Source organism: Pelophylax lessonae (assembly GCF_965119305.1).
Source record: "Pelophylax lessonae genome assembly, chromosome: 9".
NCBI lineage: Eukaryota > Metazoa > Chordata > Amphibia > Anura > Ranidae > Pelophylax > Pelophylax lessonae.
In genome coordinates, this window is record NC_138776.1 from 10223146 (window position 1) to 10237479 (window position 14334).

At 46.6% G+C, this 14334-nt stretch overlaps 1 protein-coding gene across 1 annotated transcript in view; it reads left to right on the forward strand.

Moving 5' to 3' along the window:
- Positions 1-14334, forward strand: part of ARMH3 (armadillo like helical domain containing 3) — a 318191-nt gene that overhangs the window by 48822 nt on the left and 255035 nt on the right. Inside the window, exon 6 of the mRNA XM_082267886.1 lies at positions 1981-2073. Coding sequence (XP_082124012.1) covers positions 1981-2073 — 93 coding nt within the window. The remainder of the gene's footprint in view (positions 1-1980; positions 2074-14334) is intronic.

A 14334-nucleotide genomic window follows, 5' to 3' on the forward strand; every position in this document is an offset into this window, starting at 1 on the left:
AAATGTGTGCAAACCTGGTCACCAACTACAAGAAACGTCTGACCTCTGTGCTTGCCAACAAGGGTTTCTCCACCATGGAGATGACTTGATGGATGATAATCTATCTTCAGACACTCTCACTAGCATCCTCTTCCTGCTGACACCCGTCCACTGTCTATTCTTGGAGCAGGGGTGGCCTCCTTCAGGTCAGGTCCCTTGACACGAGTTTCTGTACTCACAGTACTGCAGAGACAGATCCTCCAGTGTCTCCCCTCTCAGTCAGCTTCCCTGAACCTCCGGTTTCAGCACCTCACTGCTATTCTTCGGGCCCTCAGAATGACCCCCTAAGGCCGCATGGCACCTCTACAGAGGTGGAGGCAGCTGCCCCCTCCCTCCGGGACTCGGCTCCCCAGCAAAAGACACGGAGCACATGTACTCCTGCCTTTTATACAGTATTCCAACATGCACCAAGGCCACTTTCCCTCTGCCAATTGTCAGGACTGTATCAAAAGCCCATGCCCCCATTCGTCAGGTTTCCTCCCACTGTCCAACATGCCTCCCTATTTGACTAATGTGAAACTATCTCTAGACTGAATGAGTTGCACTCTGAGCACAATGAGCAGACCTCACTAACAGATCCTGCTCTCCGGTAGGCAGAGAACAATATAGATTTACCTGCAGCTCTTCTGGTAAGCAGATAGAACCCAAACTATACTCTCCCACTAGGGATTTATCGGCAAGGCCGATATTGACTTTTGCCGATATATCTGTATCGGCCCCGGAACTGGCCGATATTCCAAATCCTGCTCATGTAAGGGTAAAATGATGTCACATAGCATAATTCCGTTTACAATCGTTATTTAATATGCCACTCACATATGTACAAATTAAAGATATAAGCAATTCCACATTATCAGATCTGCTGGCAGAGCTGTATCTCCCACCCACTTGCTGTAAGTGTTACCCAGGTGATACCGCTCCGTCCGGCATACAATGATGGGGGCGTGGCTCGGACATGGCGGTGTGAGGACGCTTTTGCATGGTGCTCCCGCTCCTCGGCCTCCCTTCTCGGCAATTACCTACTAATTTCAGCTGCTATGAGCGTCCTTAAAAGGATAAAGACCAAGCCTGCTCCTGCATAGTCTTCCAGGACGACATCGGCCACCCCTATCCGTACTTTCTTCCTGGCATACAATGACGATCTCGGAGGTCACGTGGTCACGCCGGGCGTGTCACGGCAAGTGGGTGAGAGATGGAGCGGTATCGGGTGGGTGGGAGATGTAGCGGGTGAAAGACAGAGCAGTATTTAATGGCTACCGAATGGAGCGGTATCACTTACGGCAAGTGGGTGAGAGATACCGATCTGCCAGCAGATCTGCTAATGTGGAATTGCTTATATCTTTAATTTGTACATATGTCATGTGAGTGGCATATTCAATAACGATTGTAAACGGAATTATGCTATGTGACATCATTTTACCCTTACATGAGCATCACCACCTAATGGTTGGAGGAGGAGAAGACTAGTCTTGGACCCTGACATAGGATGTACAAAATATCGGCCGATACCGATATGCGATGGCCAAAATATCGGTATCGGCAACGAAAAACCGATATCGGTCGATCACTATCTCTCACTAGCACTTACCTAGGAGGTTGCCACACCTAGAAAAGAACAGAGACCCAGTGAAGACATCACTGGGACTAAAATAATTTATGTAATGAAAACCCAAAGTGAAATGCAGAAGCTTATTAATGAAAAGGGGGGGGGGGGGTAGAACCAGAAAAGACAAAAGATAAGCAGACAAAACTTTATCTTTTATTGTACCAGTTTTAAAATTTGATACAAAGTACAGGTCACCTAATCATCAGATAAAGTAAAATGTATTGTTAGATTTTTTTATCTGACTGTGGATTTTTCAGCATCAGCACCTCAGTGAACAGTCGTCTTTTTTTTTTTTTTTTTTGAGTAATAATTAATACACATTGTTCTGTCCATAGAACCTGATGGAAAGTCTGGATATTCTCCTGTGTGGGGACGGCTCTGAGAGCTTAAAGAGCCTCTGCTTGAAGCTGCTGCTCTGTCTGGTGACGGTGAGTAAATCCTGATTTTACTGCTCATTGTGTGTGATATAATACAGACCGGGTCGGTGTTGGACAGGAAGAGGTTATTCTATGGATGGGGACTAGAATCATGAGTAAGGCCCCTTTCACACGGGCTTTCCGATCAGGTCCGCCTGTCAGTTTTTCAGGCGGACCTGATCGGATGCTCCATGTACCTCCTATGGAGCAGCGGGTGTCAGCGGAGACATGTCTGCTGACACCTGCTGCTATCCGATCCTGTCTGTGAAATCTGGACGAATGGAAATCCTATTTTACATCCGTCTGGAGGATCGGATCGGATGAAAACGGACAGGCAGTCCGTTTTTTTCATCCAATCCCCCCATAAAGGAGAGCAGGGCTCTGACAGCTCTATCTCTGCAAAGTAAGCGGAGATGGAGCTGTCATCCGCCTGCTCAGTGGGGATTGGGGGATCGATCCCCGCTGAAAAAAACAGAGTCCGCCAAGCGGACTGCTCATGTGTAATGGCACTTTTCCATTGCAAGTACCGGCTCGGCTCTACTCGGCCCTGCTTGGCCCGGTTTGCTTTTCCACTGCTGGTACCGCATGGTACGGTGTTGGAACGGTACGGTACGGTATAGGTTTGCTTTTCCACTAAAGTAGTACTAAAGTTAAGTGGGTGGGATTCACTGACCAATCAGTGGCTAGTAGTGACTGCATGCAAAGGATTGTGGGATATGGTACCAGTTTGGTACCTGTTGGAACCACAATCGAGTAGGTACTGTTTTTTCAGGGCCGTACCGTACCGTTCGGTTCCATGCAGTGGAAAAGCAAACCTAAACCGTACCGAACCGTTCCGACCCTATACCATGCGGTACCAGCAGTGGAAAAGCACAAAAGCGTGCCGAACCGGTACGGTTCCATGCAGTGGAAAAGCGCCATATGAGGCCTAAGTCTTTAATCTTTGACCCGGTTCATTAAAGTGATACTAAACACACATTGTTGTTTTTTACATTGTCCCCTCTATTTCTGTATGGGGAAGATGGCAATTATGTAATTATTTTATTAAAAAAAAACATCCAAGTCGGTTTTTCTCAATGGATATCCAGCTGTGGCATGTCCCAGCTCTCTCCCAGCCTGTCTGCAGGGTAACCTAAGCAGGAGAGTCCTCTTCTGCTGGTCACATGTTCAATATAAAACCATAAAGCCTTTGGAATACAGAGTAAAAATAAATAATATCTATTAACTGTTTTCTTTTACCATTCAAATATATATTTGAAATAGAATCTTTATTATTTTTTGGCAATAACATGGTGTGGGCGGGTTCTACCCGTGTCACATATCGTTTAAAGGAGCCCCATAATCACTTTTCAATTACCCTATTTATTACCTGACCCTACCTCGGTAGTTATTTGCAGTGGAGGCACGCACACACGTCAATATCCGTCCATAAGGTGGAATCGCCTAAAACACTGTCACATAATATTTTCTACTTTTGGTCGTGTTTGCATTACATTTTAGTGCCGATGTTCCTGTACAAACTTGCAGAAACTGACAAGCCGCACGTGCCCATAAGGTAATAGTTCATACCTGCAGCTTACTGCTAAATATGTTCCAGCACGCCCCAGAAACCGCCAAGGGTTGGGTTGTTTGCCGTATGCAAATCCCAATTCAGCACCAAATTAAAAATGAGACATGCCAACCTAGATCCACAATGTAATGCAGACGCCTCTTACCAAGGTGCCTGCATTGAATTGTGGGGAATAGGGGGCATCCCAGCTTAAAGTATAAGTTCTCTGTTTTAAAAAAAATATATTAAATGCACATTTTTTTTTGGCAGGTAAAAAAAATATATAATAATACAAGTTGCGCTAAAATAGTGATAAAAAAACAATCAATACTACTTATAAATGTGCAAATAAATAAATGCAAAATATGAGGAATCAATCAACAAATAAAGTGTCTAGAAAATGTCCCATAAATTGTGAAAAGCGAATTACAAATCTTCTTATAAACTCAACTAGTGAGAAATGTGAAATATTCTTTCAAACAAAAATAATCGCACGTGATGTGATATCCCCCACCGCCAGTGTTTCAATCCGCCACCGTATATACATTTCTGCTTACCAGATAAAAAAAGAGTCCTATAGCCATATGGGGAAGATGATAGGAACCAATCCTATAGATAGGTAATCCTGCGACCCTGTAGATTGTCCCCAATGAATGGAGGAGATGAGGGGAACCTTGAGGTGGAGCCGCCACAAGGAGGAAGGTGATGCACTTAATCCACACGTGCAATGCTCATCCCGCACTCAAGAAAGCAATACTCGCCATTGGAAAGCCACAAAGAAAAATAAAGGCTCCATTTTATTAACCACTTGCCGACTGCACGCCGCAGATGTACGGCGGCAGCCTGGCTCTCCCAGGCAAAGTCCCGTACATGTACGGCGCTCGCCTGGGAGGAGCTAGGGGGTGATCGCACGCCACCAGATGGCGCGCCCCCGCTCGTCAGCGGGGAAGCTAGTGCGTGTGGCAGGCGGCTCCGATGGCCGCCAGCCACTCGCGATCTCCCGCCGCTGACAGTGATCACAGATATCATGGGATTCTGCCACTCCCCCCCCCCCCCCCCCCCCCACAGTTAGAATCACGCCCCTAGGGGGACACATTTAACCCCTTGATCACCCATACTGTTAACCCCTTCCCTGCCAGTGTCATTTTTACAGTAACAGTGTATATTTTTAGCACTGATTACTGTAGTAATGTCACTGGTTCCCCCAAAAGTGTCAAGAATGTCAGTTAGGGGTCCTATCTGTCCGCCACAATGTCGCAGTCCCGCAAAAAAAACGCAGATCGCCGCCATTACTAGTAAAAAAAAAAACGATAAGAATGACAAATCTTTCCTGTAGTTAGTAAGCGCAATAACTTTTGCGCAAACCAATCAAAATACGCTTATTGTGATTTTTTTTTTTTTTTAACCAAAAATATGTAGCAGAAAACAAATTGGCCTAAAATGTTAAAAAATTTTGATTTTTAAATTTTTTTTTTTTTTTTGAGAATTTCATATAAAAGAAAGTGAAAAATATTGTTATATTTTAAAAATTTTGCTTTTTTTGTTTAGAGCGCAAAAAATAAAAATCGCACAGGTGATCAAATACCACCAAAAGAAAGTTCTGTTTGAGGGGAAAAAAAGGACATCAATTTTGTTTGGGTACAGCATCGCACGACAGCGCAATTGTCCGTTTTAAAGTCACGCAGTGCTGAATCGCAAAATAGGGCCTGGTCTTTGAGCAGCCAAATCCTCCAGTCTTAAAGAGGAAGTAAACCCTCCTCTGACACTTTTACCTATAGGTGATCCTATGATAAGGCTTACCTATAGGTACTGTAAATATCTCCTAAACTTGTACCGTTTAGGAGATATTTACCTTACATGCAGCCAGTGACGTCACTGGCGCATGCGCTCTGAAGGAACGGCCGCTGGTGCCGTTCCTTCAGAGTCCCGTGCCGTGACCATCGGCTCCCGCGCGCGTGCGCGGGAGTGACGTCACCACGCCTCCGACCAATCAGATGGCCAGATGCCGCCATCCCGGAAGACGGGCGACATGTCCAGGTAAGCGGACTGCACGGCGGGGGCTCGTTCTAAGGTAAGTATTGCATAATGAGCTAGTATGCGATGCATACTAGCTCATTATGTGTTTCTCTTTCAGGTCGAACAAAAAAAAAAGTGTGTATGGGTTTACAACCTCTTTAAAGTGGTTAAGGAATTAAAATTGCACTTACACTGTGTATAAGAAATCCTGCTAAAAGTAGAATAAAGCCGGCCGGCTTGCAGCTCTGCCCGTCCTTCCAGGATCACTCAGGTGACGTCAGCACGTCGCATCAAACGCCCGGTACCTCACAGGCGTCGCGCTCAATCATGAAGCGGGTCACGTCGTAGGGCAGGCGGCAGATGCAGTGGTAAAAAAATATGCATTTACTATTTTTTTTTCTTCTTAGGAGCCTGTAAAGCAGGGGTCTCCAAACTACGGCCCTCCAGTTGTTCAGGAACTATAATTCCTATCATGCCTGGTTATGTCTGTGAATGTCAGAGATTTACAATGCCTCATGGGGACTTATAGTTCCGCAACAGCTGGAGGGCCATAGTTTGGAGATCCCTGCTGTAAAGCATTGCTCCCGCGAGAGGCAGATCATGGGTCCACCTCCTGCAGACGTTCTGTGTAGCTGTCTGCTTGTACCTTTTGGTTAGGCAGTTACTGAATAACAGGAAGCTCAATAGACTACAAGAGCGCTCACCAGCGCCCTCACAGCTCATTGAGAACTGCAAGCTGGCAGCTGCAAAGGCTGACCGAAGTTGTTACAGTGATTGCATGGAAAAAATCCCTGACCCACTGTCACGGGGAGGGGCACGGTGGGGGTTAGTAGAGCTGCAGGAGCAGGAACAAGTTACATGGTCCACTCTAAAAATGGGTACAACATGTAACAGGTTTTCAAAGGTGAGCTTATCCTTTAAGGCAGGGGTGGGGAACCTTTTTTCTGCCTAGGGCCATTTGGGTATTTATAAAATAATTCGGGGGCCGTACAAAATTATCAACATAAAAATGAGCCTGTTATATTTGGTTTAAACATTTAATTAACTCACCCCTAATGTGATGGCTGCAACTGCTTCTCTTTGGTGAGGTGTGTGATGTTAGCTGGTATTGGGGATGTTGCTACTCGCAACTGGTTTTCCAGGTTTGCGTCAGTCAGTCTGAAGCTCAGTCGACTCTTTGTGATGGTAAGTTTTGAAAAGAACTGCTGGCGGGTATAGCTGGCTGGTACTGCTGTGGGTACTGCTGGCTTAGGCTGGTACTGATGGCTTGTACTGTGCTGTGGGTACTGCTGGCTCAGGCTGGTACTGCTGTGGGTACTGCTGACTCAGGCTGGTACTGTGCTGTGGGTACTGCTGGTTCTGGCTGGTACTGCTGGTTCTGACTGGTACTGCTGGCTCTGGCTGGTACTGCTGTGTGTGCTACTGGCGCAAAATGCTGGTTAGCATCAGCGCCGTGCTGGAGGAAAAGGCGATGTTTCCTGTATTTGTCTTAGGTGGAGTGCATTTGATATCACTCCACCTGTGACTCACTCAGACTGTCAGAACGGAGACGGAACTATACAGAAAGCATCGGCTCCGTTCTGACAGATCAGCTGAGAGACACAGACTCAGGCTGCACAGGGGGGCCGGACCAAATGACTTCGAGGGCCGCATACGGCCCCCGGGGCATAGGTTCCCCACCCCTGCTTTAAGGCATGGACAGGCGAGAAAAAAAAAAATGATCACAATTTCTAACCCTAAGGTTTAGCAAACCCCTTTTCACTCTGCCAAAAAATGTGTTTAGGGTTAGTCCCATCTGCAGAGATTTCCCATCACTTCCTGTCCTAAGAGAAATAAAGTCAGTGGCAACCTAAAAAGGGATTGCAATACAAACCTGACCGAGGCTCCACCTGTTTCCAGCTTTAGGCCCCATACACACATGATGGGTTTTTTATTTTTCCTCCTCGACTGGATGCCTTTGCTCTAAGAGAATTAAAATCTGCGTTAAAAAAACGCATTTTGCAAACACATTAAGGCACTTCCAGCATCTGGGGCATTCATTCATTCATTCCATTGGCCAGAATATGAATTTACAGTGCATCCGGAAAGTATTCACAGCGCTTCACTTTTTCCACATTTTTTTTTATGTTACAGCCTTATTCCAAAATAGATTAAATTCATTATTTTCCTCAAAATTTTACAAACCATAAATGATTAATACATAAATAATTATACAAACCCATAATGACAACAAGAAAGAGGTTTGTTTGAAATCTTTGCAAATTTATTAAAAATAAAAAATCCCATGTACATAAGTATTCACACCCTTTGCTCAATACTTTGGTGAAGCTCCTTTGGCACCAATTACAGCCTCAAGTCTTTTTGAGTATGATGCTACAAGCTTGGCACTCCTATTTTTGGGCAATTTCTCCCATTCCTCTTTGCAGGACCTCTCAAGCTCCATCAGGTTGGATGGGGAGTGTCGGTGCACAGCCATTTTCACATCTCTCCAGAGATGTTTAATTAGGTTCAAGTCTGAGCTCTGGCCGGGCCACTCAAGGACATTCACAGAGTTGTCCCATAGCCACTCCTTTGTTATCTTGGCTGTGGGCTTAGGGTCGTTGTCCTGTTGGAAGATGAACCTTCACCCCAGTCTGAGGTCCAGAACTCTCTGGAGCAGGTTTTCATCAAGAATGTCTCCACATGGCTGCATTCATCTTTCCCTCCATCCTGACTAGTCTCCCAGTTCCTGCCATGGAAAAACATGCCCCCAGCATGATGCCACCACCATGCTTCACAGTAGGGATGGTATTGTATATGAAGAAACTGGTCGCACACCACCACGGGATCCAATGAAGAGAAATTTCTTTATTCACATGAATGGTACAAGGTACAGCATACTGTCCTACCCTGCTGTACCTTGTACCATTCATGTGAATAAAGACATTTCTCTTCATTGGATCCCATGGTGGTGTGCGACCAGTTTCTTCATATATGCTTCTCCCTGTGGTGAGCCGAGGTTCAGCACCCACTTTCGATTGTGGACATTGACTGGCCTGAGCGGTGTTATCCCTTTCTATATTTCAGGGATGGTATTGGCCAGGTGATGAGCGGTGCCTGGTTTCCTCCACACATGACACTTACCATTCAGACCAAAGACTTCAATCTTTGTTTCATCAGACCAGAGAATTTGGTTTCTCATGGTCTGAGAGTCCCTCAGGTGCCTTTTGGCAAACTCCAGGCGGGCTGTCATGTACCTTTTACAGAGGAGTGGCTTCTGTCCGGCCACTCCTCCATACAGGCAAAGGAAGAAAGTTTTTGTCAGACTATACAGGCCAGAAAGGAGCATACATCAGATAAAATATCAAATTTATTTATACATATGTAGAAAACATAGATGTGCATCTCCCACATACAGTATATCGCTTTAGAAGCACAAAGGTCACAGTGGTTGTGGTTGCATGACAAGTACTACAGCGATGGGTCCTCAAAAGCCAACGCGTTTCGCTTATCTTTGCTTCATCAGGGCCTGGGGAACCAAAAAGTACTATCTATAACAAGAAGAATCATCATTTATACATCTATAAATCAATACATATCATATAATGTACATTATCTCATAAAAGTGAGTACACCCTTCACATTTCTGTAAATATTTTATTCTATCTTTTCATATGACAACACTGAAAAAATGACACTTTGCTACAATGTAAAGTAGTGAGTGTACAGCTTATATAACAGTGTAAATTTACTGTCCCCTCAAAATAACTCAACAAACAGCCAATACAGCCGCTCACCCTCCAGGTCACGGCGTAAAAGCTTAGCCCACTCGGTCAGAGTTTGTGACACCAGGGCAATGGTGAAGACCGGTCTAAGTGCCGATCCAGCCACAGTGAATATATTTTTGGCCATAGCCTCCGCTAGCTTGTCAGCCAGATCCCTAAATGTCAGTGATTCTTCCCTCGGAATCATGGTGCCCTGCCTTTGCTGAGCTGGCGGACCACTTGGTCCAGGGGCTACAGTTTATCTGTGATGCCTCTTGGGATGTGGCTCCCCTGATTTCTAGACTGTCTGTTTTGGCAGTTGTCCTTAGGCGTGTTTTGTGGCTCAAGTATTGGTCTGCGAACCAGACCTCTAAAAAAAAGCTTTAACTGATCTTCCAGGGAGATCACCTGTTTGGAGCTACCCTGGATGACATCATTGAGTCTCACGGGGGGAAGAGTACTTTACTTTTTTCTTCCGCAGGCTGGTAAGGGTAGAGAACCTCGTCTTAGACGTGGCCCGTTCTTCTCGGCTCACAAGAAGTTTTTTGTCCCTCAGGGTAGGCTGATTAAGGGTTCAAAGCCCTTCAAGGCCTCTTCAGGAGGATCCACGCGACCTTGGTCTGGCAAGCCCAGAGCAGGATTCTCCAGACCCGCGGACAATGCTCCTTCTGGATGAAGGTGTGCCTCACCCATGCCTGGGGTGGGGGGGGGGGGGCGTCTTGGCTGGTTTCCAGGCCCATGTATCTCCTTGGTGCAAGACAAGTTATGTCTAGTGATAAGGTCCGGCTACAAGATCGAGTTTCGTTCCTACCCTCTGGTAAGGTTCTTTCCTTCCAATGTGCGTCTGTTCCCGGACTGGTTGCAAGCTCTCCTTGGGGCGGTGCAAGATCTGATACTTCAGGGGGTGATTTTCCCGATCCCATCCTTGGAACGTATTCTAACCTGTTCACGGTCCCGAAAAAAGAGAGCAAGGTGCGTCCAATTATGGATCTCAAAGCCCTGAGCGGCTTTGTGCGGGTTCAGAAGTTCAGAATGGAGTCTATTTGCATGGTGGTGGCATCTCTGCATCAGGGGGATTTCCTTGCCTCCATCGACATCAAGGACGCTTACTTACAAATTCCATATGTTTCTGTCACCAGCGCTTCCCGCTTTGCCGTGGGAGAGGAGCATTATCAGTTTGTGGTGTTACCCTTTGGTCTCGCTCCTGCTCCTCGGGTCTTCACAAAAGTGTTGGCCCCAGTGCTGGCATTGTAACGTCAGCGAGGGAACGCAGTGCTGGGCTACCTGGACGACCTTCTCCTGCGAGCAGAGTCACCTTCTGCTCTGATGGACAACGTGGAAATCACTATACAGACTCTGAGGGAGTTTGGCTGGATTTTGAATTAACAGAAGTCTTCTCTTGTTCCTTCCACAAAGCTGGACTATCTAGTTCTGACTCCTTCCTCTGGACAAACTCCAGAAACTGCATACTGCGATTCTTCTCCTGCTGTCCAAAAGGTGGTCGTCCTTCCAGACTTTCATGCAGGGGCTGCGCCTTAAGGTTTCTACCTTCGAGGCAGTCCCGTTTGCACAGTTCCATACGAGGTCCCTGCAAAGGGAGATCTTGCCATATGGGACAATGTCTCTGGATAATCGGATCCGGCTGAGCCAGGAAGCAAAAGGGTCTCTGGTCTGGTGGCTTTGCTCTTCAGCTCTTCGTCAGGGCAAATACTTTCTCCCCTTGTATTGGACAGTGGTCACCATGGATGCCAGTCTGCCTGGATGGGGAGGTGTCCTGGGTCAGGGCTCTGCTCAGGGTGTTTGGACACTGGAAGATTCCAGGCTTCCGATCAATGTTCTTGAACTCAGAGCGATCAGGCTGTGCCTGAATCACTGGACAGATCGCCTTCAGGGGTGTCCAGTGCGAATCCAATCGGACAATGCCACAGCTGTGGCTTATGTCAATCACCAGGGTGGAACAAGAAGTGTGTTGGCAGCTCTGGAGGAAGCGGTGGGCGGAACGCTTCGTTTCGGCCCTCTCCGCCATGCACATCCCAGGGGTGGAAATTTGGCAGGCAGATTATCTCAGTCGGCAGGCTTTGAATCAAGGGGAGTGCTCCTTTTATCCAGATGAGTTTCATCAGCTGTCTCTCCGGTGGGGTACCCCTGTGGTGGATCTGTTCGCGTCTTGGCTCAACAGGAAGGGTTCAAAGGTTTGTGGCACGGGATCCACTGGCGGATGCCACAGACACGCTAGTGGCCCCCTGGAGCCAGTATCATCTGATTTATGCTTTCCCTCTTCTCAAGCTTCTGTCGAGTCTCTTGTGCAGGATCGAGGCAGAAGGGATTCCAGTCATTCTAGTGGCCCCGGACTGGCCTCGTCGGTCTTGGTATGCCGACCTGGTGCGGTTGGTCACCGACGTCCCTTGGAGACTGCCTCTCAAGGAGAATCTTTTTCTCCCAAGGGCCCATCTTCCATCCTGCTTTACAGTTGCTGACTTTGACGGCTTTGCTGTTAAAAGCTAGGTACTGAAGGATAGAGGTTTGTCTGGGTCGGTGATTCCAACTCTGTTAAAGGCTTGGTAGTCTGCCTCTAGAAAGATCTACCATCATATGTGGAAAGCGTACATTTCGTGGTTTGAGTCACTTGGTGTTCACCCTCGCTCCTTCTTGGTGGGCCGGGTCCTAACCTTTCCTCAACGGGGGGGGGAGGGGGTTGGGCAGAATTGTCTTTAAGAACCATCAAGGGCCAGGTTTTGGCCTTTGCGGTCTTCTTTCAACGACTTTTGACCACATACTCTCTGGTGCGTCCCTTTTATTTAGGGAGTTTGAATATTTGGCTCCACCAGTGCAGTCTCCACTACAAGCCTGGGATCTTAACTTGGTGCTTTCAGTCCTCCAGAAGCCTCCCTTTGAGAATGTTCGGGAGATTGCCTTGCTTGCGCTGTCTCAGAAGGTGGCATTTTACTTGTGCATACTTGGTATTGGCTGCATTGTCTTGCCACATCCCTTACTTGGTGATCCACGAAGATAAGGAGGTTCTTTGCCCCCTGTCTGTCATTCCTTCCAAAAGATGTCTCTGATTTCCATTTGAATGAGGACATTGTGTTGCCTCCCTGTGTCCCAGGCTGGAACATCCTAAGGAAATTGCGTTGCATGCCCTGGATGGGGTTCGGGCAATTCGGGTGTACCTGGCAGTTACGGAATCTTTTAGGAAGTCAGTCTCCATATTTGTACTCACGAATGGGCCTCGGAAATAACTCTGCTTTATCTGTGACCATTTTTAGATGGATCAGACAAACTGTGACTCAGGCCTATTCAATTAAGGGTCAGGTTCCTCCTTTTCCTGTGAAGGCGCACTCTACACGGGTGCTACATGGGTGCTACATGGGTGCTTCTTGGCCCTTCTGTCATCAGGCGTCAGTGACGAAGGTGTGCAAGGAGGCTACCTGGTCGTCGGTGCACTCTTTCACAAAGTTGTATAAAGTGGATGTGGTGGCATCTGCGGATGCCTCTTTTGGCTGCAAGGTTTTGCAGGCTGCTGTTTAGAGGGTCTGTTCCCTCTTTGGGTGAATTATTTTCAGGTGGGTCCAGTTGTTTTTGGTTGAGCTCCCGCTACATGGTTGGCTATGGTTTAGCCTTGGGGAATTTTTTGCTGTTCTCATCCCTCATGTTTTGACACTGCTTTGGGATGTCCCACTGGTGAAGATTCTCAGGCGCTCTGTCTGTCAATGAACGAAAGAGAAAATTGGATTTTTGGCTTACCATAAAATCCATTTCTCTCAAGTTCATTGACTAGCACAGCACCCGCCCCTCTATGGAGGTGTTTCTTGTGACTAAACTGAGTACCTATAGCAGAGAGGGGGAGTATACCTCCTGGGAATGCCCATGCTCCTGTAGGGGGCAGTATAACTGTAGGAAAAACTCAGATCCGGTGATTTGGAAAACGAGAGGAATTTGTTTATTCACATGCGCATGGAGATATATACAGAGTTCAGACAAAGCGGCCTGTCTCATGCATAAAAATCTACCAAGACAATAGAGTTTGCACTTTTTATAGTGATGAATATTTATGAGGAATAGGTGTGTTCTGGGCTGGTCCAAGGTGTAACAGTACATTTCCATCCAATCAACGTCCACTTCTTCTTATGGTAGATTAACCGTTAACTAGGCATCCACACCACGTGACTGGCCGAAATTTACGTGTGATATCCATCGCGCTGGTAAGAACCGGTTTGGTCATTTTCACTGTACCAGACATGGGAGTCTTGCCTTATTATCTCTTCAAGGTCTTCTCAGCCCATTCTTCCAACAATAACCCACTGGTCAAGATTCTCAGGAGCTGTGTCCATCAATTAACATCAGAGAAATGGATTTTTAAATGGATTTTACGGTAATGTCCTACTCCTGTAGGGGGCAGTATAACCCACTGGTCAAGATTCTCAGGAGTTGTCTACACCAATTAACATCAGAGAAATGGATTTTTAAATGGATTTTACTGTAATGTCCTACTCCTGTAGGGGGCAGTATAACCCACTGATCCAAGATTCTCAGGAGCTGTGTCCGTCAATTAACATCAGAGAAATGGATTTTTAAATGGATTTTACGGTAATGTTCTACTCCTGTAGGGGGCAGTATAACCCACTGGTCAAGATTCTCAGGAGCTGTGTCCATCAATTAACATCAGAGAAATGGATTTTACGGTAAGTCAAAAACCCCATTTTTTTTTTTTTTCTGTACCCTTCCCCAGATCTGTGCCTCCGTACAATCCTGTCTTGGAGATCTACAGACAATTCCTTGGACTTCAGGGCTTGGTTTGCGCTCTGACATGCACTGTTAACTGTGGGACCTCCTATTGACAGGTGTGTGCCTTTCCAAATCATGTCCAATCAGCTGAATTTATCCCAGGTGGACTCCAATCAAGTTGTAGAAACATCTCAAGCTTGATCAGTGGAAACAGGATGGGCCTAAGCTCAATTTTGAGTG